General features: G+C 46.8%; 1 protein-coding gene across 2 annotated transcripts in view; it reads left to right on the top strand.

Annotated features, from left to right (window-relative positions):
- ST8SIA2 (ST8 alpha-N-acetyl-neuraminide alpha-2,8-sialyltransferase 2) overlaps positions 1-4,588 on the top strand; it is a gene marked incomplete at both ends in the record, with an annotated part of 59,884 nt that extends 55,296 nt beyond the window's left edge. For both annotated transcript variants that reach the window (XM_082619073.1, XM_082619072.1), the window contains one exon: positions 4,303-4,588. In XM_082619073.1, the coding sequence (XP_082475199.1) occupies positions 4,303-4,588 (286 nt within the window). The remainder of the gene's footprint in view (positions 1-4,302) is intronic.
- Positions 4,589-26,518: the final 21,930 nt, after the last annotated feature.

Here is a 26,518-nt window from a genome sequence, read left to right as displayed (position 1 = left end):
TAGGTTGGTTGGAGCTGTCTTCCTACCAGTGATTCTAGGATTTAGACTTCTTTCATCTTAGGCTGACATCATCTTTCCAGGAGGCACTGAGGTTCTCCAAGGCAGGAGTAAGCTCTCGGGGAACAGTTGGTCCAGCAGGGACCATTTCCTATTGCAGTTTATTGGCCAGAACTGGTCATGTGACCCCAGCTCATTTACAAGGGATGCTGAGAGATATAGGCAAGCCCATGGAGGATTGGTTGAGCAATGCTGTCTCTGCCATAGTGCCTTGGCTGCACCACACACTGAGCCAGGTGCCTCTGATGACCCCACAAAGGAGTGTAAGGCATGGCCTCCTCTCTTGGGGAGATCACAGTACAGTTTCAAGTGGGAGTCCAACCCATACAGTAATGAAGGATCAGCTCGGGTTGATAAGCACAATAGGATCCATGGAAACAAAACTCATAATAATAAGGGGGGAATGACTAATTCAGTTTGAGCTGAGAAGAGAGCAGAACAAAGGGAGCATTTCCAGGAAGACGTGATTCACGTGCTCAATTTGAGGGGAAAAAAAAAAAAAGAGAGTTCACCAAGAGGACATGTAGGGGAAAGGCACACCTACGGGGAGGGCACTGCACTTGTCTGGGTAAACTCAGACCCACCTATGAGCTACTTGGACGTTTCCCCACTGATTCAATTCTTCCCTGCCTCTCTCTGGGCAGAGCATCAATGGCTTGAAAAGAAATTTATTTCTGAAAGCCTTACCCTGCTAAGCCCTTGCAATCAGAAAATAAACAAACCGCAAATCCCTAGTCTGTCATGTGGCCGTTGTTAGGGCTTGAATTTCTCAGGGAGTGAACAGTCTTTGAGATGCTCTCATGAGGGGACACAGCCCGTGGCTCGTGTGTCCCTGGATAGTGTGAACAGCAGCTGCAGCCAGCTCATCCCCAACCCTGACAATGCCCTACCCCCCCAGAATCACCATGGAGTGAAAAAAACACAAGAACCAGGAGTGGGGAGGCTGCATTTTATCCAAGCTCTATCTGACCAGCTGTGTGAGAGGTTTGCCTCTTCTCAGGCAAGTCACCCTGGATTCTCACTTTTTCCTCTGTAAATTGAAAGAAGAGGACAAGTTCAATCCAGGAGAACCGTGGATTACCCATAGATATGGTCTGTTAACTCACCCAATAGGGACCTACCGGATTTTAAAAAAAATTTTTAAGTAGTTGCCAACATTTAAAAATTTGGAGAATTTGTGTTAAAATCCAGATTTCTGATAACTTTGAAAAAATCAGAAAATTTGACATGACCATACAAGATAACAATAAAACCAGCTACCCCTTTAGATGCCACAGTCCCCACCACTCCCTATTGCCTTGGCAACACAGAGGCCAGTGTCAGTTTTCCTTACACACACGTCCCAACTCCCAGCTAGCTCAGCTATATCCCCTGTCAGGCCGCTGAGCTAGATGAGTTCTCCAGGCCCAACTGTCTTTAAAACTCGATGACTATCCCTTATGCTTAATTTTTCCCCCTCTTTTCTCTAAATAAGTCTTGTTCTTAGGCTCTTTTGGCAGAACCACCTACCAGTTAGAGCAGGGCTTCTTAACCTTGGCTGCACATTTGAATTACTGGGGGAGGTTTTAAAAATCCCAGCGTCCAGGCTGCACCTGGATGTGGGACCCAGGATGGGTCATCTTAAAGCTCCAGGCAATTCCAGGGAGCAGCCTAGGTTAAGAACCATTAAGTTAAAGCTGAAAGTGCAATGGACTAGCTCAAGAGGGGGTGAGCTCCCCATTATTAGATGTAGTTAAGCCAAGGTGTCAGCTGCTGCTCTTCTGGATTCTTCTCCTCCATGCACTCTTCCTGCCATCAACCCCCAGGGTCCTCCCAAGCTCAGCTCAGCCCCACTGAGCATATAGAGTATTGAAGTAGTCTAAGGAAGGGCTCCCTATCTAATAAGCCCCAGTCTCAGCATCAAGCATCCCCCTGAGCCAGCACCATGCCTCCTACGTATCAGCTGGGATGAAACTTCTCAACCATGCAGGACAGAAATGATGAAGTTCTGTGGTATGTCCGCCAACTCTTTTCCTATTATTTTTTTATTGTGTTTGCAGTTACTAGAGCCATTCTTCTGTCCTCTGCCTCTACCCCTCTGTCTGATTCGAGGTTGGAAAATTCAGCAGCAGGGAAGTTTCTTGTCTCAGACAAGATGAAAAAGGAGAGGGTACAAAGAAAGGGGCCTTCAACTGACAGGCTTATGAAACAACAGCAGTTGTGAAAGGGGGCCACCTGCAGTGCCCAGAAGAATCATGTTCACTCTGATTCTGGCCATTGGGGACCACAGACTCCATCATCGATGTTAGGGGGGAAATTCAGATCACCCTGGCCTGACAGGATGGGGTGGGAGGGAGCCTTGAAATAAGTTTTATTATATCCAATAATACATGATTTACTGAAATTATATGGGTTATTAGGAATCTATAACCTTGTCTGATACAAAGGCTGATGCCTCCCTCAAAAGCTAAAGGATTTGGGCTTCCCTGGTGGCGCAGTGGTTGAGAGTCCGCCTGTCGATGCAGGGGACACGGGTTCATGTCCCGGTCCAGGAAGATCCCACATACCTCGGAGCGGCTAGGCCCCTGAGCCATGGCCGCTGAGCCTGCGCGTCTGGAGCCTGTGCTCCGCAACGGGAGAGGCCACAACAGTGAGAGGCCCACGTACTGCAAAAAAAAAAAAGTAAAAGCTAAAGGATTTAAGCTTGAGTCTCTGAAATGTTTGGGGGTTCCTATTTTGGAGCTGCAGAAGGAACCTCTTGCAAAAAGGTGTACTTGGGCTTCTAGAGAAGCTGCCCCCAAACTTTGAGCTAGAAGCACTGTTAATAATGTAAAACAGTTGTAACTTTCAGCAATATGTAAGTGTTCTGTCCAGCATCGTTTTACCTTCTGGCATGAATTTAACTGACATGTGTGACTTTATAGTCTCGGGCATCACTGTGCCGAGGTGCCATGGGGAACGTTGGCCTGTGCTTCCGATGGGGAGTGGGTGTTTTTCACAGAGGCAAATGGGAGCTCGTGGGATGGGGGCCCACAGAGTGTGTTTGAGTACAGAAAACCACGGACACTGTCTGGTGTAGACACAGTAGTAAGGAGTTTGTGCTAGGGAAGTACAGCTTTCCACCAAGGCATACGCATTACTTTTAAAAGAGTTCAGCACTGGGTAAGTGGAAGGTTTTACTAGAAATAAAGAGGTTGGACCACACATCCCAGTGGGTTCTAAATCCAAGCAGGAGAAAAACCATGATGGAAAACAAATATGATGGCAAAGAGAGTGTCTATTTTCCCACTTCTGAAGACACTTCTGGATTGTGGTGGAACTTGGAGGCTGTCTTGGCAATCCCTTGGTCTGTGCCCCATCACTGCATAAATGTGAAAAAGTGGGTCCAGCAGGGAGAAGCAACTTGCTCAAAGGCACACAGGTAGTTGTAGACAGAACTGTCACTGAAACCACCTCTCAACCTGTGTTGCTTAGCCTGTGAAATGAAGATGGTTTCTTCCTCACTTCTTTCTCAATTACGGTAAACCAAAGCCCTCTATGTACAAAGGTAGCTCAGCACCTCACTCAACACAGGAAGCCCTTAGCCTAAGGCTCTGCTCTCCCCGCCCTGCCCCCGCCCCGTGTTTCCTCTCATACTTCTGACAGATTCCTTTGCAGAACCCAGCCTCACAGGGAAGGCCGCTGTTTGCTGCTCCCTCTGCCCTCCAGGGAAGCCACATATGCTCAGAGATGGGCAGCCTGCATCAGAGGCGGAAGCGGGCAGGTTGTGGGGCCTGTGGGCAGGCATGGAAAAGAAATCTGATGATGCTTAGGAGGCAAGGAGGTCAACCCCTGCCAAAGTCAGATGTGGCAAGAGGCGGTGGGCACCATGCAAGAGGCGGCCCTTTATCAGGGTCAGCAAACTATGGCACAGCCACACCCATGTGTGTTGTCCGTGGCACTCTCGGGCTACAGTGGCAGAGGCCAGGAGTATGGCCGCAAAGCCAACAATTGTTGCCACCTGGCCCTTTACAGAAAAAGTTTGCCAGCCCCTGCTTTAGATTTCAACCAGCCTGAGCTCAAGTCAAGGTCCTGCCCTTTCTACTTAGGTGAACCTGAGCAAGCCCCTTTAATCTCTGAACCTCATGTCTGCAGCTCCTCTTCAGCAGGAGGCAGGCTGTGGCCCAGGACAAAATCTTCCCCTTCCTGGAAAGGATAATTCGCAAACTGTTTCTTTTGTTTCTTTGTTTCACTTTTTTCTTCTTCTTCTTCTTCTTTCTTTCCCAGATACTGGCTGACTAACAAAGTTCACATCAAAAGACCCACCACAGGCCTCTTGATGTACACCCTGGCCACGCGTTTCTGCAACCAGATCTACCTCTATGGATTCTGGCCCTTTCCGCTAGATCAGAACCAGAACCCTGTCAAGTACCACTATTACGACAGCCTCAAGTACGGCTACACTTCCCAGGCCGGTCCCCATACCATGCCCTTGGAGTTCAAGGCCCTGAAGAGCCTGCACGAGCAGGGGGCTTTGAAACTGACTGTCGGCCAGTGCGACGGGGCCACGTAAGGTGAGCGCCCCGTGGGACTCAGTGGCTCACATTTCCTGCCAGCTATACCACAGGCAGATGGGAGTCGGGGTGGCACAAACTCTAGAACAAGCAGGCTAGTGGTTTTCTTTGTTCAAGTGTAAAACAGTGACCAGAATATATATATCTATACCTGCATATATATATTGACCTGAGTATTTATAACTGTGTGGTGTTCATCTAGCATTAGGCAGATAAGCCACAGGAAGAAGGTGTGGAGAACCCACCCGGATCAGACTGAGACTCAGAGCATCTTTGGGGGCAAGAAGGACTTGACAGGAAGAGAAGTCAGTCCCATGACTTTGGATGACACACTGCGTCCCAAGTTGGAGGGGTCTTTGGGCTCATGGATGATTAGAGAACCACTTGTTGGCAGCTGCCCCGAGCCTCTGAGAAATATGGATTCTGGGTAAGCCAAGACCAGAGGGGACAACTTGACCCAAGTCTAAAATGGTGCTGTTCCCAGGAAGAGGGAGGTTGGAACATTCAGCCCAGCCAAGGAGCACAAGTTCACTAAGAAGCAGAGGCCACGTCAGAGCTGAGGACTTGGTTCCATGAACTCAGAGCTGAACTGCCCGCAGGATGAACCACAGTTGACCCACCTGTCCCAGACCGGCCTCCATAGCTCTGGAGAGAAGGCTGGAGAAGACACGGTGGACAGGTCCTATTCTGGCTTTGCAAGATCCCCCAAGAACATGGGACGGAGCAGGCAGATGACACTAAATTGCTAGGGTGTTCCAAATCGTGTTTTCGAAAAATTGCAACTTCCTACTAAGAGTCAGCACTCCAGCCCCGAATAAGGCAAAAGAGTGTCCAAAATGTGGTGGTTGTTCTTTAAAGCCACTTGAGTTGTCAAGGAGGAAGGGACCCTGGGCTTTCATCCTCAGGGTTAGCCTCCTTCCTGCTCTGTTAGAATGTCACAGGAGGGACTGTGCTATTCCCTTCTGCCTCCAGGGAAGCCGCCGCAAAAGCTTGAAAGGGCACCGCAAAGATAAATGTCATCCCTTTAAAATATATATGATTGCCTTCCTGGGTGCCTCAGGAGCCCCAGAGTGTGAGGCCTGGAAGAACGTTAAGCATCGAGCTCCATTTCTCTACAGCCACTGTGTTTGCTTTATGCATCCTGCACTCCAGGGCGGGGTGTGTCTGCAGCCAGACTGCTGTATCAATGTCAGTTTCTTGTCACTTTCCTACCCTGATCTTTGCACTTGCCGGCACTGAGCTGCAACACAGGTTTTCAGCTCTGTGGGGAGAGGTTCCAATGTCCATCCCCACCTCCTTCTTTTCACAGAGGTAGTGACTTTAGAATTTGGCAAAATCCTTTTCTCCCCTATTAAAATTAAGAGTTAAGACTTTTTTTAAAACCCAAAGCCAAATGTAGTATCCAAATACTGGACATACTCTCCCCAGGGAAACCTGGGCTTGATGATGATAATTTAGGGGCTGGAATGACATGCACATGTAGACAAGCATTAGCCAGCTTGATTTGTTAGATTCATTCCCTTGCCTGATAAATAACAGTGTTTTAAAATATATTTGAAAGATAAGTAAAAAAACATTATATTGAAGGTGGAGGGGGTTAAGAAAAGGGATCAAGATCCACTCCCAAGCATATGAGACGACATAATTAATCAATGGCAATTCAAGCAGGACATTTGCTCTAAATTAATGCCTGATGGGAAGCCAGTGGAGACAGTGGAAGGATGCTCAGAACCTATTAACCCTGCATGCGGACGCTCTAGCTCCAAACCAAGATCACGATACTATGTCTCTGTGTTTCTTCCCTTGTTGTTCTCCTTGTGGATGCCTGAAGTCTGAGATTTGGGATTTGCATTATAAAATTAATATTTAAAAAAGCAACAGCCCTAACAGGCTCTATGGGGACAGAGTGGTTTGGACTTCTCACAAGAAGTGGAAATAATTAGTATCATATTTTACACTTCTCCAGGGCCTTTCATCTTGAGGATCTCAGAGGCCTTGGAAGACATTTCATTGTTGAAGCTTGCAGTGCCCTGGGGAACAGGCAAAATTGCCAGTGAGGCCTCAGTGGATTAGCTAAGGCCTTGGGTTCCAGAAGGTTCCAGTGGTGAGTGCAGAGAGGAACCCGATGTCAGGTCTTGGAGTTGGCCCTGCGTTCCACGGACCTGCCAGTGCCCACCTGCAGGGGAGTAAAGAGGCCAGAGCTCTTTGGAAAACACAGTTTTCTTTCTGTCTCTTCTTGGTCTTGGTTCCTTAAACTGAAATTGATGGAGTGGGAAAGGAAGGAACTCTCAAAACCTGCCTCTGGGTTCTCTCCAGAGAAGGCTGGGGACCCAGGACAATCCACACGTCACCATTCCCAACCCGCAGGTCCTGTACTGCCAAAACACTTCGGCCCTGTGATGGCGTGAGTTCCAGAGACCTCGGCTTCCCCTCCCGCCTCGCCCTCTCCATCTGGGCACCATGATCAGGAGGCAGCCTGTCCTTTTCTCCTATTTAGAGCTCAATTTGCCCGAGGTTCCACTGCAGCCTCTGACGCAGCCCAGCTAGTCTGGGGCAGCCCCACGGAGTCCCGGCCTGTACCTGGTACCCGGTACCCTGATCTGCTGCCTTATAATAACAGTGGCCACAGGCCTCCGGGAGCAGGTGGTCAGTCAGCCAACCTCCTTTTGACCATCAGTTAACCCCCACTCATCCCATCATCACCCACCCTGAAGCCCCTCAGATCTTCTCCATTCGCCTCAAACCCCCAAATGACCCCCACCGTCAGCCTCCTCCTTCAGTGAAGAGGTGGAATCATCTGAAATGCAGTCTCTCCTCAAAACCTCTTGATCTCTCCCCTCTCCTTTCACTTCCTTCCTCCCACTTCTGAGGAAATGACATTCATCCTCTCACCGGTCCTCAGCCACTCTGCCGCATCTGTCCTCTCTTTCCACCAACAGGCACTCATTCCACCCGTCCTGGCTCCTGTGGCTCGTCCCTTCACCACCAGACCTGGGGGTGGGGGGCTTTCTGGTGCTGGCACCGCCTTTCCTCTCGACCCCCTCGTGGCCCCCATGCTCCTGGGACCAGAGACTCAGCTGCCACGTCAAAAGCCCTTTCTCATCACCAAGCTTTTTGCACTGCTTGGCTCTACACTGACTCCTCCTGGACGTTCCCTGTCCCCTTGGTGCCCAGGAAGCCACGTTCTCATGACTCTTCTCCTTTGCCAACACCCCTTTGTTGTTTATTTATGTATTTATTTATTTATGTATTTATGATTTATTTATTGACACCCTTACCTTAATCTAAAAAGTAGCTGAAGTAGATCCGACCATTATTTCCCTCTCTCCTTCTTGCCCCCACACTTAGACCTTCCCCACCTTGGCGTCCTCTCCTCGGCCCCCTTTCTTCACATCCCTGCACACTCATCAGCAACCTCCCGCCTTCCTTTGGAGCCATCCTACACTTCCTGCAGCCTAGCGCCTCCCCTGAGCTCCAGGCTCAATTGCACACTGCTCGTTGGTCATTCACCCCATCTGCTCCAGCAGCGCCAGAAACTCAACATCTCTGAAGCCAAGTGTATCATCTCTGCCTCCCCTTCCTCTACAATCTCTCCTTTTACTGTTAGAAGACCCATGATCCTCTCAACCACCCAATTCTGAGACCCTAAAGTCATCTTCATTTCTTCTCCGTGCATTCCCTTGCTACTCTTGCCTTCTGGTCTCTCAATTTCAGCAGCAGTCTCCTCTCCCAGATTTCCTCTGGGCACACTTGCATGTTCTCCAGTCCATCCTAAACATTCATAGAGACTTTTTTTTATCTCCAGCCATTCACAAACTTTTAAAATAATGTGCAAGTCTTCGTCCTGACATTACAGACCATCCAGTAAAGCCCCATCCTTCCTTTACACCTTGTACCAGTCCATCTAGATTAGCCGTCATTCCTGGAAGGGGTGCCCGGTTTTCCTGTCTCTGTGCCTTTGGTCTTGCTGTTCTCATCCCCTGAAACACTCTCTTCTGGTTCTTTCAAGGCCCATGCAGAAACCACATCTTTCACGAAGCCCCCTCCCAATCTACCAACCACTGGGATCTCTCCCTCCGCTGAACCACCGTAGCACTTTATTTGTACCTTTCTCATGGCACTTACCATATTCTGCCTTGTATTATAGTTATTGTGCACTTGTCTTATGACCGTTCTTAGATTGTAAGCTCGCCAAGGGCAGGGACTGTGTTTTATTCATCCATGTCCATCACAGCACCAGGGGTGGTGCATAGCACACAGCAATTGCTCAATAAATGTTTGTTGGATTAAATCCTCAATGTCTGTCAAGGGTTGTATAATTTAGAAAGTCATTTTGCGTCTTATAGTGTCACAGGAACTTCCAAAGAATCATGTGAGTTGGGATGATGCAGAAATCATTATCCCCATTGTATAAGTCATAAGACTGAGGCAAAAACCACCTGAAGCCACATAGCTCACCAAAAGAATTTGCATCCAGGTCTTCTGGTCCCCACTCCAGGGCTTTTTCTGTTCATCCTTGCAGTTGAGTCACTGTAAACTGAAAACTGACCCTAGGCAAGGTCCTGGCTGCCACGGGTCTGGGCATCAACTTCACAGAGTCGGGCAAACCTTACTGTGAACCCCCGCTCATGTGCCCATCAGCACAGGCAAAATCTCGCTCTTTTTTGGAGAGGACAAAAGCCATTCAGGTTTTACCAGGCCCAGGGGGTGGAGCTGTGGGACCTCGTAAATCATTCCTGCTGCTGTTGTCACAAGGTAGAAACCATCCGTCCAGATGGCAGAGACTACCAGCTCCAAGGGGCTGCCGTTTGATGAATCTCTTCATGTCTAATTAAGGTTCCCCTTCCAGAATGAATGGAACAGGAACAGGAATGAATGATGCCAGTCAGATGGGACTCCAGACACGCATGCTGCCTCATGAATGCCCTTAATGGCATCCCCAATGACACTGACAGTCTGCCCCAGCCTGCCTGTCTCTCACCAGCACTGCCGGATGTCATCATCTTTTCCCATCTTTATCCCCATCCTTTCGTTTTCGCCTCTCCAGGGCTCTTTACCTTGGCACCCACAAAAATCAAGGTGAACCTTGGAGAGCCAAGTTATAGCTCTTCCTGGGGACCGGAGCCCCGGCCTGGGGCAATGCAGTGAAGTGGCAGGAGAGGAGAAGAGAGGGGGGCACTCTATGCCATAGAACAAGGAGCTGTTCTGGTGGTGGGCCATCCATAGCAATGAGAGGTTTCCATGGTTACTGTCTAGAAGCAATGTTTTTGTCACCCTTGGGCTTCATGACGAGGGTAGGAGTTTCATTTCCATCCTTAGTGGTCCAGGTGGTGGGACCAGTTTCCACATACAGTGCATTGAGCTCTCCAACCCCAGGTCATCCCATGTGTTTAGAATCACCCCAGTTGGCTGTAGCCAAAGCCCAACAGAAGCACCCAGCAAAGACACTGAAGGTCCTTTGTGGCCTCTCTCCATCTTCCTTGCCACTTCCTCAGCCATTCCACCTCCCCCTAGAACTTGGGGTGGGAAATGGGATTCCCAAGGGGTTCCAAGATGTGTGTCAAGAAAACCCCAAATACTCCATCCATGACAACATGTTCAAGTATTAAAGAGGCTTCCATAAAACTGATCTAGCACTAGCTGTCAGCAGCCAGTCCTTGGGGAAGTAATAGAATATTACTGCCTGGCTGACAGCCAGGCAGTGGGGAGATGGCCCCATGGCCCACGTGGACCCTGCAGGGCAGGTCCAGCCAACAAGGACTGCAGACTCCAGGGCGGAACACTGAGGTAAGTCAAGGTGAGGCTGGCGCCGCAAAACACCCCTTTGATTTATTTCAAAGCGCCTTCATTTTCTAGAACAAGGTTGTCACGGTAGAGTTGCAGGATAGTGTCTGTGATGGGATGCCTGACTCAGCACTTATGAGAAGTTGGCTGTTGCAAAGAAGACCACTTTGGGGTGAGCTGCTTTGCTCAAGGAAAGCCAAGATTGAGCTTTCCCATCCCCACGGCCAGGGTTGCAGTGAATGTAACTCAATGTACAGTAAGTCCCCTACGCATGAATGAGTTCCATTCTGAGAGCACATTCTTAAGTCCACTTTGTTTGTAAGTCCAACAAAGTTAACCTAGGTACCCAACGAACACAATCGGCTATATACCACTGCTTTTACGCTTGCTTCCAGACATCCTGAGTTTGAAATAAAGGTACCTGTACTACTGTAGTCTATACAGTACTGTAAAGTATTGGGTTGGCCAAAATGTGCCTTCGGTTTTTAAGTAAAAATAAAAGACATATTTTTCATTTTCTCCAAGAACTTTATTGAACAACCTATTCACCCTATTATTCCACTACTTTCTGCTATTTTTCAGGCAACTTCATAATTCCATCTTCCCAAAACTTTTTATCTTTTTGAGCAAAGAATGGTTCCAGGTGCCTTTTACAGTCTTCCAGGGAATTGAAATTTTTTACCATTAAGAGAATTTTGTAAAGACTGAAATACATGGAAATCCGAAGGTGCAATGTCTGTTGAATATGGTGGATGAACCAGAACTTCCCAGCCAAGCTGTAACAGTTTTTGCCTGGTCATCAAAGAAACATGCAGTCTTGCATTATCCTGATGGAACATTATGCGTTTTCTGTTGACTAATTCTGGACTCTTTTCGTCGAGTGCTGCTTTCAGTTGGTCTAATTGGGAGAGGTACTTGTTGGAATTAATTGTTTGGTTTTCCAGAAGGAGCTTATAATAGAAGACTCCCTTCCAATTCCACCATATATACAACATCACCTTCTTCGGATGAAGACCGGCCTTTGGTGTGGTTGGTGGTGGTTAATTTCATTTGCCCCATGATCTCTTCCATTCCACATTGTTGTACAGTATCCACTTTCCATCACCCGTCACAACTTGTTTTAAAAATGGAATGTTTTCATTACATTTAAGTAGAGAATCGCATGTGGAAATACGGTCCAGAAGGTTTTTTTCACTTAATTTATGTGGAACCCAAACATCAAAGCAATGAACATAACCAAGCTGGTGCAAATGATTTTCAACACTTGATTTGGATATTTTGAGTATGTTGGCTCTCTCCCACATGGTATAACATTGATTGTTCTCAATTAGTGTCTCGATCACTATCAACTTCAGCTGGTCTACCCAACCATGGAGCATCGTCCAGCAAGGAGAAATCTCCAGCATAAAACTTCGAAAGCCACTTTTGACACGACCGTTCGATCAGTCACAGCACCTTCTCCATACACTACACAAATCGTGTGTGTGTGTGTGTGTGTGTGTGTGTTTTGGTTGCATTTTTACCTTTCCTGAAATAATAAAGAATAATATGCCAAAAATGTTGAGTTTTTTTCTTCCATCTTCAATATTAAAATGGCTACACAAAAATTCACTGAGTTTGATAAGTCTTTTTTTTAATGTACGCTGATATGACAGCTGTCACATACAATCTAACAAAATTGTTTCGAATGAAGTTAAAGACAACTAAGTGCTACTAGAGCCACCTGATGGAAAAAACCGAGTGAACATTTTGGCCAACCCAATACACAAAAGTACAACTACTTGCAGAGGATGCACACACGTGACAATGTACGCCAGACATGTGAACTAAGTTACGTAATTGGACATGCGAATGCACATCCGCATCTTTGAAAGTTCACAACTTGAAGCTTCATATGTAGGGGACTCACTGTAACAACAACTGTGACTTCTCGTGCTCAGAAGTATCTTTGGGCAAGAGCTCTGGGACGGGTATCAGATGATCCAGAAGCCTGCCATTCAAGAACCCAGGGGACATGGATGAGTCACTCAACACTGGTGCCTTCTCAGCTATAAAATAGAGAAGACAGCTACCTACCTTCTTCCCAGAGTAATTGTGAAAATGCAAATAAAGGATGGGGCAGAGAGAAAAGTCTGGTGGGTGTAAGTGGGAGCCAATGAAATGCATGCAGCTGTGAGTTTTAGGATTCTGCTCATGTAATTGCCCTGCTTAAACGTGTCAGTGGCTTTCCTTCGCCCTTGGAAGAGAATTCGAAGCATCTTACCACGGCTTATGTAGTCTTGAATGCTCCCCTCCCCTCTGGCTCACTACACACCAGCCACACAGGCTTTTTTGCTTCTCCTAGTACTTTCCAGACTCATTCCAGCCTTTGCACATTCTGTCCCCTCTGCCTGGAAAGCTTCTTCTCCAGCTCCTTGCAGGACACACCTACCTCATCTTTCAAGTCTCAAACTGAACGTCACCTCCGGGGGAGTCTGTCCCAGGTCTCTCTCAGCCAATCACTCTCTATTACATACACATTATCCTGCTAGGTGGTCCTTATAAACCATCTGAATTATCTCACTTATTTTGTAGTTCTCAACCCTGAGAAAATTCATATAAGACCCCCATGTCCAGACCACAATGGGGACAAGTTTAATCAATATCTCCAGAAACGAATGAGGGACAGATACGTTTAAAAAAAGAAAAACTCTTTCTAGTGCACAGCCAGGATTGGGAAACACTGACATATTTGCTCCCCTGTTTATTGTTTGCCTGCCCTTCTAGACTGTTCAGTGGACACTTGTTTTCCATAGCAGTGTCTTGTGCCCTGGGTGGCAGAAGTGGCCACCCTCCACAGTTATGGTTAATGTCTTTTCTTGGGGCACTGGCAACAGACTACAGTGTGACCACTTTCCTGGCCCTCTCAGGAGGCACAGACAAGCTCTGAATTTTCACAGTGACACTTTGTCCCCTGTGGCCCCTGCAGGTAGATGACCAGCATTTTACCCCTTTAGCTGAGCTGGTGGGTAGAGTTTTTCCAGTCTCCTTCCACCTACTCAGAGACCTTCATGACTCTTGTCCTACACGGGAGGCTCATCCCCAGCCCCACTTCAAAGACCTTGGCCAGCTCAGCTGCACATTGGAGCCACTGGAGGAGTTTAAAACCCACTGGTACCTGGACCCCACACCCCGGGATTCTGATGTGATTGGTCTGAGGTGTGGCCTGTGCATCTCCAGAAGCTCCCCAGCTGGTGCTGAGGTGCAGCCCCAGCTGGAAAGTGCTGACCCAGACGCAGTTCCTGAACCCCAGCACATCTTCCACAGCAGCCCAGCTCAGGCCTCTGGTTGGAGGCCATGCTTTCATTTATGGCTTCTGAGGGTTTTCTTCCTTGATTTCAGGTTAGCAGGTTTTATTGTTGCTGCTCCTGTGTCAGTCACGTCCAGGACTCAGGACTGTGGAGTGCTTGATGCAGGAGGAAAGGCTTAGCTGCCATATTTCTTGCTTCTCCTTCCAAAATGTAAACTCCATGAGGACAGGGGCCCCATCTGGTGTGTTCCCTGAAGCCTCTCCAGCTGCTGGAACTGTGCCCGGCACAGAGAAGGCACTTAGTAAACCCCCATTGCATGAACGAAAGAACAAGCATGAGCTGCACAGGTGTGTGAGTGCTTCGAAGAAAGACTTGTACCTCATTGATTCCCAAAGTCGGGAGGAGTCCCACCTGATGGAAAGAACACCAAGGCATCCTAAAGAGGAACAGAGATTGCTCCCACTTCCTCAGCTAGGCCCTGCATTCTGGTGATTCTTATCACACTTATCCTTAGCAATAGCCCTGTGTGTTTCATTGCCCCCACTTCACAGATTAGATAAACAAGGTTCTCAGAGGTTTAAAATTTGCTCAAGATGCCAAAACTCATAAGTGGATAGTTTGATGTCAAAGCCAACACTGTTAACACCAGCCCACCCTGCTAGCCCCTCAAGACCACTTAATTCTCTCAACCTTCTACCATGTGGTCATGGAGAGAGAACAGGACTTGCCTTCCTTCCAGCCAGACTCTGCACAGGCTCCTTATTGACTCTTCCCACCAGGGGAGCTGCTCTAGACCCAGAACACACCTGTGCAACAATGTCGATTGTTAAACTACTTCCTTGCCAATTGGTCAAGCGCTACAGACCCCAGCCCCCAGTACCCCGTGATCCAGCACTGTGGCCAGAGTCCACTCTGATTGGTCAGGGCCCCTCTGAATTGTTGAATATTTTGCATATCACCCCTGCTTCCACACCCTCCAGGCAGGAGGGCTGCTTGGGCATTTTGGACCACTGGGCAAGACACCAGAGCCTCATCACATTGGTGTTTTTGTGGAAACCAAGCCTAGAGTAGTGGCTGCCTTTTCTCCCTCTTGTTTTCCATGGGTACATCCCTTAACCCAGAGAACATGATCTGTGTGGCCCTGTGAGTACAGATTGCAAATTCAATTCTAGAAACGTGGGGAGGCACGTGAAGAAGGAGAGGCATCTTAGGACAGTCAGGCAAGACCGGTGATGGGAAACAGCTATTTTGAATAGTATCTGTGAGGGCTGGCAGGCAGAAGAGTGATGGGGCATGGAGGAGGTGGCAGAGGACCAGAAAAGAACAGGTAATGTTTATTGAGCTCTAACTAAATGCTTTACATGGACTAAGTCATTTAAACCTCACGGCCACCCCTTTCATGTGGATGCTATTAATATTCCCACTTCACAGATGAGAAAACTGAGGCAAAGAAGCTGGTTAACTTGCTCAAGATCAAAAAGCTAGGAAGTGGTTGAGCTGGGATTTGAACCCAAGTCCTCAGGTTCCAAAGGGGTTCAGGAAGCCCCTAAGCTTCACTTTGATCAGCATCCCTTGATGCCCTGGGGTCTGCATTAGCCTTGCTGGTGAGTGAGCCATCTGGTTCCCACAGGTGCTGTTCCCACACCAGTCTCAGCTGCTAGCCCCTCCACACCCCAAGCTGTCACCCCCAGGCCCACCCAGTGGAAACTCTCATTTGTTCAGTGACAGTGACAGGCACTGGCTGCACAGCTTTGGGCCCTGTGGATGCAGCTGCTGCCTTTTGAACTTGGCAGGGAAGCTGGGACTAGACATTCCCACCTGCACATGCTGGGCCGCCTGGCATGGTGTCTCGGAATGAGATGGGGGCAGCCAAACCATGGGCTACTAGAAAAATGTGGAATCACCTTCTGGCAGAGCCCAGGCTGGAAACGAGAAGTAAAACCAGTGAAACAGGACAGAAATGCATGAATGACGAGCAAGAAGACCACAGATACAGGATGGGAAATGTCTGTATGCTTCCCTGTGGCCTCTGCAAGACGTCACCAGCTATCCTAGTCAGGACTTTTGCTCCAATAGCATGCCTCAAAATTAGGTGTTCATACCAGACTGGGTTACAGCAGAGAGGTGGCCTCCAGCCCTCCGCAGCATTGGGAAACTTGGGGACCTCAACAACCCAGGCCTAACCTCTCCTCTACAGCATTCTGCTTGCAGCGTGGGCTGGGTCCAGCTGCTTCACCTCCTGTCTCTGTTTCCTCATCAGTAAACTAAAAAAAGAAACCTCCTGGCTCAGATGCTCTTGGAATTGAACCTGATGAGACACCTTGAGTCCTTTACCCACAGAAGGCAGCTGATAAATGCAGGGCAACTCACTGCCTTCTTTTCCAGCCACTCTCCCAGGCTCAGGGGGCAAGGACTAGTGTGTGGAGAGCTCTCAGCTCTCACCTGGCTCAGCTCACCTCCTTGGCTGTCTTTGCAGCAAGTAGGAGGGCCTGACAGGCAGTAGGTGCCCAATAATGAAGGAATGCCTGTTGAACGAATGAATGAATGAATGTCCTGGTGCTTCCCTGTTTCCTGAAAACATTTCTCTCTGGCTACTCACCAGATGGGCTGCCCAGGCCTCGGTTTCCATACCTGAACAGAATAGGTAGGTTTCTCTACCTCCCTCTACCAGAGAGCTGCAGGAGTGTTCATAGTAATGGAACAGACAGCTGAGGGTTTTGAATGCCAGTCGGCACCCCTAGTTTAGTGTTGGCACCTTCTCAATTCCCTCCCTATTGCATTCCAGAAGAGGCACTTTTTTTCCAAATAGCTTGGTATCCCTGCAACACCCTGAGTCAAGTAGTCTTAGAATTGTCCATTTGTTGAGTGTCTAGCATGTGTCAGCCACTGCCTTGGGACCTTTGACTAGATAATCTCCCTCCTCCATCAGCGCTGTAAGGTCAGGATCATTTATCCCCATTTTACAGATGAGGTGGCCAAGGCCCACAGCTTATCAGATGGTTAGTAAGTGGTCAAGCTAGAGTTTAACCCAGGTTGAGAATTCCTTCTATGAATCTCTGCCTCCCTATCTGCACAGCAATTGAAGCCCATGCATTCATTCACTCACTCATTCATTCATCTCTATATCCATTCCTTTAAGAAACATCAGGGCATTCCCACCAGGTGTCATGACACATGAACACTCTGTCCATGGTCTTGAGGGACTCATGGTCCAGGGGTTGGAGTGGAGGAGGGAGGGTGGAGATATGGTACAGTGCTGTGAGGGTTAATGTAGAAGAATGAGCAGATTGCTGCTGAGAGAGAGAGAGAGAGAGAGAGAGAGAGAGAGAGAACAGAAAGAAAGGAGCAAAGAACTCTGCTTGTAGGAAGGTACACCAGGGAAGACACTAGGGGACATGCTTCACAGAGGAGGGGGCATTTGAATTCCTGCAGTAAATGTGTTCCCCTTGCTGCTAGTTCTCTAATTCACGCACTACAGATTCTTCCTCTTCAACTTACCATTCTTTATGACGACCTCTACTACTGAGGGCAAGCAGAACTTGGGAACAATTCCTAGGGACTGAGTTCACGCACTTATGAAGACAGCTCCCCTTTCCTCTACACACACAGGGACCACGAAGGGAGAGGGAGGGATGGGACCCTCTGGCCCTTATCCTCCCATACTCCCAAAGCGTGGTGACCATCCAGCTCTGGGACAGCTCTGGGGTGTAGTCCACATGTACAGTACACAACCCCCAACTAACGATGGCACTCAACAGATGGCACCAACAAGAACAGGTAAGGAGAAGGCTCCCAGTGTGCCTAACCACCTCATCTTCCAGTCATTCATTCAATTTCATGGACACACTGAGAGGCAGCAAGGAACTAGCCCTGTTCCGGGCATTGTGGGAGACATAACCTCCACCCCTGCAAGTTCAAGTCTAATGGAACAATTATGTACAACCAAGGCAGAACAAAATAAAAGGGAACCACCTATCCAAGCTGGGGAGATTCAGAAAAGGTTTCACAGAGGAGATGATAGATGAGCTGGGCCTTGAATGTGTGGAATTTTAATAGATGGATAGACTCTCGGCTACCCTCTCTGGGAAGTTTCCCCTCCTTGGTGACAGCAAAGGACAGGGGACGGCTCAAGCAGCTGGCTGCCACACTGCTGCCAATTTCTGCCAATTCACAAAAGCCACCAAAGGAATCAGCCCTGCCATCACCAGTCCCGCCACCCCTCTAGGTCTTGACGCTGCCCCAGGGGAGGCCACTTGGATTCATGAGAACGTTGATTTGTGGATAATGGTCTCTGCCGTGCCAGGGGGAGGAAGGACAGGCAGGTGACCACTCAGTAGGCAGCTGTTGTCCGCTGTGTCAGCTTGTTTCTTCCAATCCAAGCCCACCCCTCATGGCTTCATCTTCTTCCCACTGTGCCTTCCCCCAAGGTGTGGCTAACAAGAACTCGGTGTTCCATTTCTAATCACAGTTTCCTTGATTGGTTTGCAGCTCTTCTCACTGTAATACCAGTCACCTGTCCAGTCCTTGAGGAAATGCTACTGCGTTTCCCAGGATGGCTGCTAACTCCATTGGCCATTGAAGCCCATATCCTCTCTCTCCTGGTCTTTCTCAGGGAGGATAGTATTCTCTTGCTCCTCACCAGTGGGAGTCAAGGGGATAGAAAGGAGGAGCTAAGGATGAAAGTAGTGGCAGCTCCATAGATTTCTGAGCTGGATGAGCAGGACTATGTTCTTTTTCTTGCAGGAGACCCTCTAACCATAGCAACTGGGGTGGGTGCGTGCTGCTGAGTGTGCTCCTGGCTGCGTTCTCGGCTCCACCCAATCAACAATAAGCTTCAATCTTTTTGAAAAAATTAAGGCTTTGTCTTTACTGAAAAGCTGCATGGAAGAAGAAGGTGAAGAGAATTCTCACAAATAGAAGCAGACTGACAACTGCACCTCCACTGCTGAATGCATCAAAATTACAGGCTTTCTGTTATACCAAGGTGCAACCTGAGCTCCTCTCTGAGAAGTGCCTTGTGGTCTGCATGGGAGGAAGGGCTCATGCTTTCCTTCGGATAATAGGAAGTCAAACTTATAATTTAACCAACTTTGAAGGGGCTATTTGAATGGGGTGCAGATGACAATTATTTTAAAAGGGTCAGGAGGTTTGTCTAATAAAACGTTAAAGAGATATCATTTCATTACAGTTATAGGTTTCTTCCTCCCACCATAGGTTACGTGGGTGCACCTCTATCTATTATGGAGTAAATCTCTTTATTTCAGTCACCTCTTCCCCACCTACAGTCTCATGTACATCGTATTAGGAAGCTTATTTTTCCATTCAGGTTACATTTTTCTTTGTTCATTTTATTCTGCTTGAGATCATTCTGCTGTCAAGAATTCCTTATCCAGTGGCAGGGAAAGATAAATAATTAAAATTTCACTTCTTACCCAGATACCTATGACTTCCTATCCTCTCTTCCTCAAGCTCTCCTGGTTAAACCTGAGCCAAGTTTTCCCAATTCTCAATGCCAGTTGTTACAATTCTAGCCCTCAGTGTCATCTTTCAGATTTGCAAATGTTCCTCTTTTTATTAGGAAAACATAAGACCATTCATTCTCACCATTCTTTCTGTATTTTTAAAACTCAGATATGTTAGTAAGATTCAACCAGGAAAACAGAAACCTCTCTAGGTATTTTGAACAGGAAGGGATTTAGTGCAGGGAATTAGAGGTTTACAATACTATTGGATAAACTGAGAAGATAAAGTCAAGGAAAGCCAAAACTAACTTTCAGGAAATGAGAAAGTACAGAGACCCCCCCCCAAAACTGCCACTAGTGATCTATGCTGCCCATTGCCCTAAAGTGGGTCAACTTTAGGGGGCAGTCCCAGAAGCCACTGGCAAAAGCTCGTGTCTACTGTTTTCTGAAGTTCATGTAACTGTCCAAAAATTTGCAGGTGCAATAGCGACTTCTGTTTTTATGTTCTGCTTCTAAATCACACCTGAATGCCTCCCATTCTGAATCAAAATTAGAATCCTGCTGATAAGGGATGCTGGGAAGTGTAGTTCTCAGAATCCAGCTCCACAAATATAGCAGAGACGTTATAAGGGAGTAGGGATGAATGTTAGTTTCTCACGTCTAATACACCAAGTGTCCACATTTCTCCAAGCACTATGTTAGTGGAGATAGATATAGATGTAGATAGATAGATATAGATATATATTCTACATTTCTGCATTTTCCACATGAAAAAATGGAGATCAGACTTGTTAGGTAATTTGTCCAAGGACATAACAACAAACAAGTGACAACTGATCTCACTTCTGAGCCCATGCTCTTTCTACAACATTCTCCTGTCTCATATAATATTTAGGACACAAACTTTCATAACCTATACTGTCCTTCCTTCAGTGCATCTTCAGAAACTTGCCAGGAACAAATTTCTCCCACTCCAGGGGCAGCCAGTATGGGTGTCTTATTTCATAGTATTTCCATGCAGATTTGTCTCCCCCTCTCTAGTGGTATTCTGCCTCAGATGGTCCTGATGCTGGCTGTCCATGTCTCTTCTACCAGCTTCAACTGATCCCTAGTTATCTGGGGTTTGTCCACTTTTAACTTGATGTTGTTAACTTCCAAGCTAGTACACGGAGGAGTCCCAGCAAGCCTCCACTCCAACTTCCAAGGTGCCTCTTCGGAAGGTCTGTGATGACCTCTGAAAGTCTGCTAGTCTCCAGTCCAATCTTTCAGGAAATATTACCGTTTCCCAGGATTGCTGTCAACTGCATAGGCCATTCAGGTGCAACTCAAATTTATCTTGATCTTTTTCAGGGACAGTGGAAGTCTCCTGCCACCCTCTAGTGGGAGTCAAAATAGACAGAGAAGAGGAGTTGAGGAGGAAAGCAGTGGCAGCTCCTTAAATTGCACAGCTGGGCTAGTAGGAGCCTATACTTTTTCTTCTGACCTAGGGACAAAAGGACTTTTCTTGGCTATGATGAGCAGGGGTGAAGCACCTAATGATGTCATCAGTCAGGATTCCACTAATGTGACCATAATCTCCAGTTTCCCATCCTGAACAAGGGCATTATTCTTACCCTCTCTGTGGACATGAAGGATGTACAGGCTTCAATCTGAGCCTCCCACTTACAAGAGGAGGAAATGAATGACAGGAATAAATGCAGCATGGCAAAGAGTGGTGTGCCTCACACTTTGCTTTCTCAGTTAAAAAGAAAGGGGGAAAAACTAACAGGAGGCTCTCCCCTGAATCATATCTGGAGGTGGGGGTAGAGGACAGAAGGGAAGCCCATTCTACAAAGTGGTGCCTTTTCAAAAATAGTTAAGGTAATAAATTGACAGGACAGTCATCAAGACTGATGAAAAGATGTTGGAGGAAGCAAGGTGAAATCGAGACACCAGCTCCACTCCTGCCTATACCAGATGGTAACTCTGAACTCAGCCTATTTAAAAGGACATGCACAATGGGGGGGGTCTAGCCTTTTTCTAGAACTGGGGCACAAAGAGGAGCCCAGCCTACTTATGACTTAGGCGTTGTCCTTGCCAATCCTGAGAGAGAATCTAAAGGGCAACGTGACTTCCATTATGGAATTACAGTGAGGTTTCCCCAGGAAACATTAAGTCATAGGCTAGATTCAAACCGAACTTTTCCTTAGCATGTGCTAAAGGCAGAAAGCTGGCCTGGAAGGTGCAGAGGACATTGTTCTAGCTCCGTAATTCTAGCCCCTTGTTCCTATGCGTGACATCAGGTGACTGCCATCAGAGCTCAACTCAGAGGGCCTTAGCTCTACACCAGGGAACTGGAAGATGTCAAATGATCGCATGTAAAAGCAGTGTTGATTAACTGAGTCCCAATAATCTTCTAAACACTATACCGGGGTTCAGAAACTAAACCCCAAGCAAAAAGCATTTGTTTGTCCTCCCTTTGGAAAGCACAAACAATGACTCGTTTCTACTGGAGACAAAATAAAGCCTGTGAGAGCTCAGTCCAGGCTGTCACTTCAACATGGTGTCCCTGTGTCTCACATACACCACCCACTCCCCAAAGTCTCCCTTCATTCCGCCTATTCTCTGAGAAGAAAAAGAACCAGCTAAATTACAATGTGTTTCTGGAAATCAGGTCTTTTATGACTCCCTATACAGAGAACAAGTTGGGCTCTCATCAAGCTTTAAATAAACCATTAAATAAACTCTTAAACCATTAAATAAACTCTTAAAACATTAGGATACCCTCTGCCTCTTCTACATTGAAAAAGCTTATGATAAAGCCACACTATGCTTTTCTTTCACACTCTGAAGGTTATGGTACCATTCAGAGCACAACGTTTTAGGTCTTGAAGGCATATTGGGTAGATGAGTTTGTGATCTGGATGATGAGAAAGGAAACACTCTTTTCCACATACATTGGCCCTACTCTACCAAGCTTCCTTGAATTAACCATGGTCTGTCATCTACAAAAATGCTCCAAAATTAAGAAATCTACTTAACACCTTGCTAAAGAGGAGGAAGACAGAGTGAGTAAAAATGCCCATTTTCTCTTCCTGAATGGCAGTCGGACAGAGCTGTCCCAAGTTCCAATAAAAACAGTTAGAAGTAAGATGTATGCACAACTCAAGGCGTGGGCGTCCTATTAGAAAGGGGGTTTTCTAAAAATCGTGAGAAAGTGTCTTCTGCATCAAGATGGGGGTTTAAAGCATCTATCCACCTCTACTTCCTTCAGAAACCCTATTAAAATATTTTTAAAGGGATACAAATTCTCTGGCACATAAAGAATGGGAGAGAAAATGAGAAATTGGGAAGATGAAAAACAGATGGGTGAGTGGCTTGGCTATGCTGTAAGCTGGCAGCAGGAAAGGTGGCGCCAGGTGCCTATGAATTTGGGTATGAAGATGAGGCTAAAAACAGGAAAACTGGTTAAAAGACTTTAAAGAAGTGATTAGACCCTCTGATTTCCTCTCCCCTCTAAGAAACTGGATGATGGCTCCTCCCACACCTAACATTGAAGCAGATGAAACCAAAGAATATGTACAGAACAGAGGAACTGAATGGCCCTATGCATACTCAGTGCTGAGACTCCCCTCACCACCCATTCCGCCTCCTTCCCTCTTCCAGAGATTGGCTACTAGGCCTCACTCTCTAGGTAAGAGAGTAGAAGAGACTTCTTCTGGAATATGGCCAACTCAAGAGAAAAAAACATAAAGATACTGACACCTGAGGCCAACCAGATCCCTGTACACTGAAGCTCACAATCAAAAAGCCTGTGGCAAAGGCAGCAAAGGTCAACAAGCATTCCATCTGCTCTCCACGCTACCCAACCCACTTTTGGTTGGGGGTTACCTGTAACTAGATCTGGCCAGTTGACTGTAGGCAGGCATGGCATGGTACTTCTGGAATAAAACATAAGAACCAGCATACAACCATCTGGCTGTCTGTTTCCCTATGAGGTGCACAAAGAGACTGCAGGATTGAGATGAAACAACTCCAGAATGAGGGAACCTCCATCAGCCTGGGTCCCTGAGTGTGGAATAGAGTTCAATAACAACTTTCACTGCTTATGTTATGTGCAAAGTTAACCTTTATTGTGTTAAGCCACTGAGAACTGGAGATTGTTTCAAAACACAAGTCTAGTCTCTCCTGACTAACACAAAGACATACACATACACACACACATGGTTTTCAAACACCTTTTAGGTATACAATGGTAAAATGTGAGCACTCAAGGATTATCAGACATCTGGTCTGTCACCCTTCCAATTGTATCTCTTGGTCAAAGTCCCTCTTAAGGAATCTCTAGGACAAATCTTCTTTGACACATGGGAAATTCACCACAGTGCCACCCAGCAGCCCTGGTTCTCCCAGCTGTGGTACCTTAACTTCTAACTCAGATATATGTCAGGTCACAGCCCACAGTGTCCTCCAACTCCAGGGAATAATAACTTTCCAGGTGGCCCTCCAGATGGCTCCTCTCCCCTACAGAGTGTGGATTGGGATATGGGGTGGGTCGCATCACATATCAACAATTCTCTCCCCAAATATCCTCCCTTTTCAGTTTCCAATTTTGATTACTTTATACCCTTGAGATGGGTGATGGACTGAGGGTCAGGACACTGGTTTAAGTCACTCCCTTTGTAAGCCCTGCTTAGATGTCTAGCTCCTGGTTTTGGAATATGAAGGTGCTTGACTGCTTTTGTTTTGCTCTTGGCCTTTGGCATCTCAGCTGAAGGAGAGACAGAAAGTCTTGTTTTAACATGCTGTTACAGGTAATGGTTCAGGCAGCTTACTTGAAAGCCTGTCCTACAGGGTCAGATGATGTCAGAGACCTAGATTTGTAGAGCTCCCTCTCTAAGGACCCAGAAAATAGACATCTGGTAACACAAGCACCATGATTATGGCTGATTGAAACTTCAAGAACTGTAAGAAGATGTGGGCCACACTATAGCAATCTGAAACAAGATGAAATTCCATTATCTGCCTCTTGCTTCTGGTTTACAATCTCATTGAAATCAGAATTTCAGATTAGCTGCATCTGTGTTAACATGACATCAAATTGTTTGTTGCTAAAACAGTACCTTAGCCAGGAAGTAAAACTTCATAGCAATGGGCCAATGGAAATAGGAGTTTGTACAGAGGCTCTCCTGGTGTTAGAGAACGATTTGGAAGCTGAAGTGCCCTTCTTCAGTCACTAAGAGGTTTCCAAATGGCGCCCATGCTTCTGAAGGTCAATTGTTGAACAAACTGAATCACAGTTACAAAATGTTACTGCTAGAGGGGACCTTGGAGACATTTGAGGCTGAATCCAATAAGTGGTAAGCACACTCGCTCTCAGATCTTGGGCTCGCTCTCAGATCTTGGGCTCATGGCAAACATCTAATTCATCTCACCACGCCGCCCACAAAGCCCAGCTTCAGCCAGTACCCATCAATGCAAGATGGCATGAAAGATGAAATCTATCGGCCAGTTTTACCTGATTCCCTTATTGTACAGGTGAGGAACGTTGTCCTATCACTTGCACAAGGTCAAAAGCAGGGAAAAGACCAGACTTCCCTGTTCCATGCTCTTTCAACCACTCCAGCCTGAATAAATGGGAAAATGAGCATTTCTCTCTTACATACCTTTGGTCCATTCTTCCCATCACGTCTCTCCAAACACCCAAGGCTTACTCTAGTTGTAGATATGATTCAGATTCCATACTTACCAGTCTCATCTGAGCAACAGTACTTCTGCTTTTCCATTCTGGGATCCCCCCAGGAAGCATCAAATTAAGATCAAATGCTTTTGAATGGGCCAGAACCACTTAATTCATTATTTCTAGAGCCCCCTGACCCTAATAAAAAGTCAGTGTTATGCTTTCAAGTTAAAAGGCCTAATATATTCCTGGAAAAGTAAAAATGGAATACTTCCAAGTCCCATTTTATAGATGCACTAAGCTCTTGGATGTGATTGCATTTGATGTCTTGAGTCTAGAAGGGACAAAAGAACACCAAAATCATCCCTTCTGACTCTTGGCATCTCTCTGAATCTTTTCCAGATGAAATTGCCTAGCTCTGTCCAGAATGGAAAGTGGTTGTAGGTTAGAGGTGAACCAGAAATGCAGACATAGAGAAATAGTACATTCTATTCTTGGACTGCACATGACCACTCCATATGGGGGTAGGGCGGGGGCAAGCCCAAACATATGGTGCTCCATCTGTAAGATGGGGCTGGCTGGGTCCCATGAATGGCTTTTAATACAAGTAGATTCAGCCTGACTTGGTCTGCCTCCAAAGGAGGCAGAAAAGCCAGTGCTTCAAATATTTTATAAAACCATTGAAATTAATGGCACAAAACAAGACTTATTTGTATTCTGCCTAATTTAAAAGATGTCTGCTTGGTGTGAAGTAATGAATTATTATGGGGGTGTTTGGACAGAGTGTTCAACATTCTCCTTTAAGGAACAAAACGCCTTTTTGTTCCTTCTTTCAAGCCATTCTCTGTTAAGTTATTTTGTACCCTTTCCCTCAGGAAATCCACTAAGCATTTTGGCTTCTGTAATGAGCTGCATTTCACAAAGTCCACAGCACTGGACACAGATGATCCTACTTCAACTTCCCAAGACCAGGTTAGGAGGGAGAATTCAAGAAGATGCTCTTTCAAAAGCTGCCTAATGAAGCCATCTTGTTCATGCCCTCCCAGTAGTCTCCAAGGACCACTTGTCATTAGCATCAGTAGCATACCCAGTGAGCAGGAGACCTTGCCCTTCCGGAATGCAACAGGAGAGAACTTGGAGTTCATCCTTGAATGATTGCACTGGGCTTCCATGCCTCATATTCCACTGGAATATCTCCATGGGCTCATGTGCAGCCCCAGCACTGTTCAGTCAATGAGCTAGCCATCCACTCTCAGGATAATGATGATAATGGGAATGATGCACTGAGATCCTGCTCTGTGCCAGGAATCATGCTACACATTACATGTGAAGTATCTGATTCCATTCTTACAATAACTTCATAAGATAGTCTCTGTCCTCCACACTTTTCAGATGAAGAGGCTGAAGTTTAAAAAGTTGCCAAGGTCAGGGACTTCCCCGGGTAAGACTCCATGCTCCCAATGCAGGGGACCCGGCGTTCAATCCCTGGTCAGGGAACTAGATCCCGCGTGCATGCCGCAACTAAGAGTTCATGTGCTGCAACTAAGAAGTCTGCATGCCACAACTAAAGATCCCACGTGCCACAGCTAAGACCTGGCACAGCCAAAATAACTAAATAATAAATAAATAAATAAATATATTTGTTATAAAGGTGCCAAGGTCAAAGAGATAGTGACTGGCAGACCAAGAACACCGGTATTCCTGTCCCCAAGGCTATGCTGAGATTGAACAGCA

Source organism: Mesoplodon mirus, assembly GCF_964341445.2.
Source record: "Mesoplodon mirus genome assembly, chromosome: 4".
NCBI classification, from domain to species: Eukaryota; Metazoa; Chordata; class Mammalia; order Artiodactyla; family Ziphiidae; genus Mesoplodon; species Mesoplodon mirus.
The sequence above is the reverse complement of the archived record's forward strand: the minus strand, read 5'-3'. Positions and strand labels throughout refer to the sequence as shown.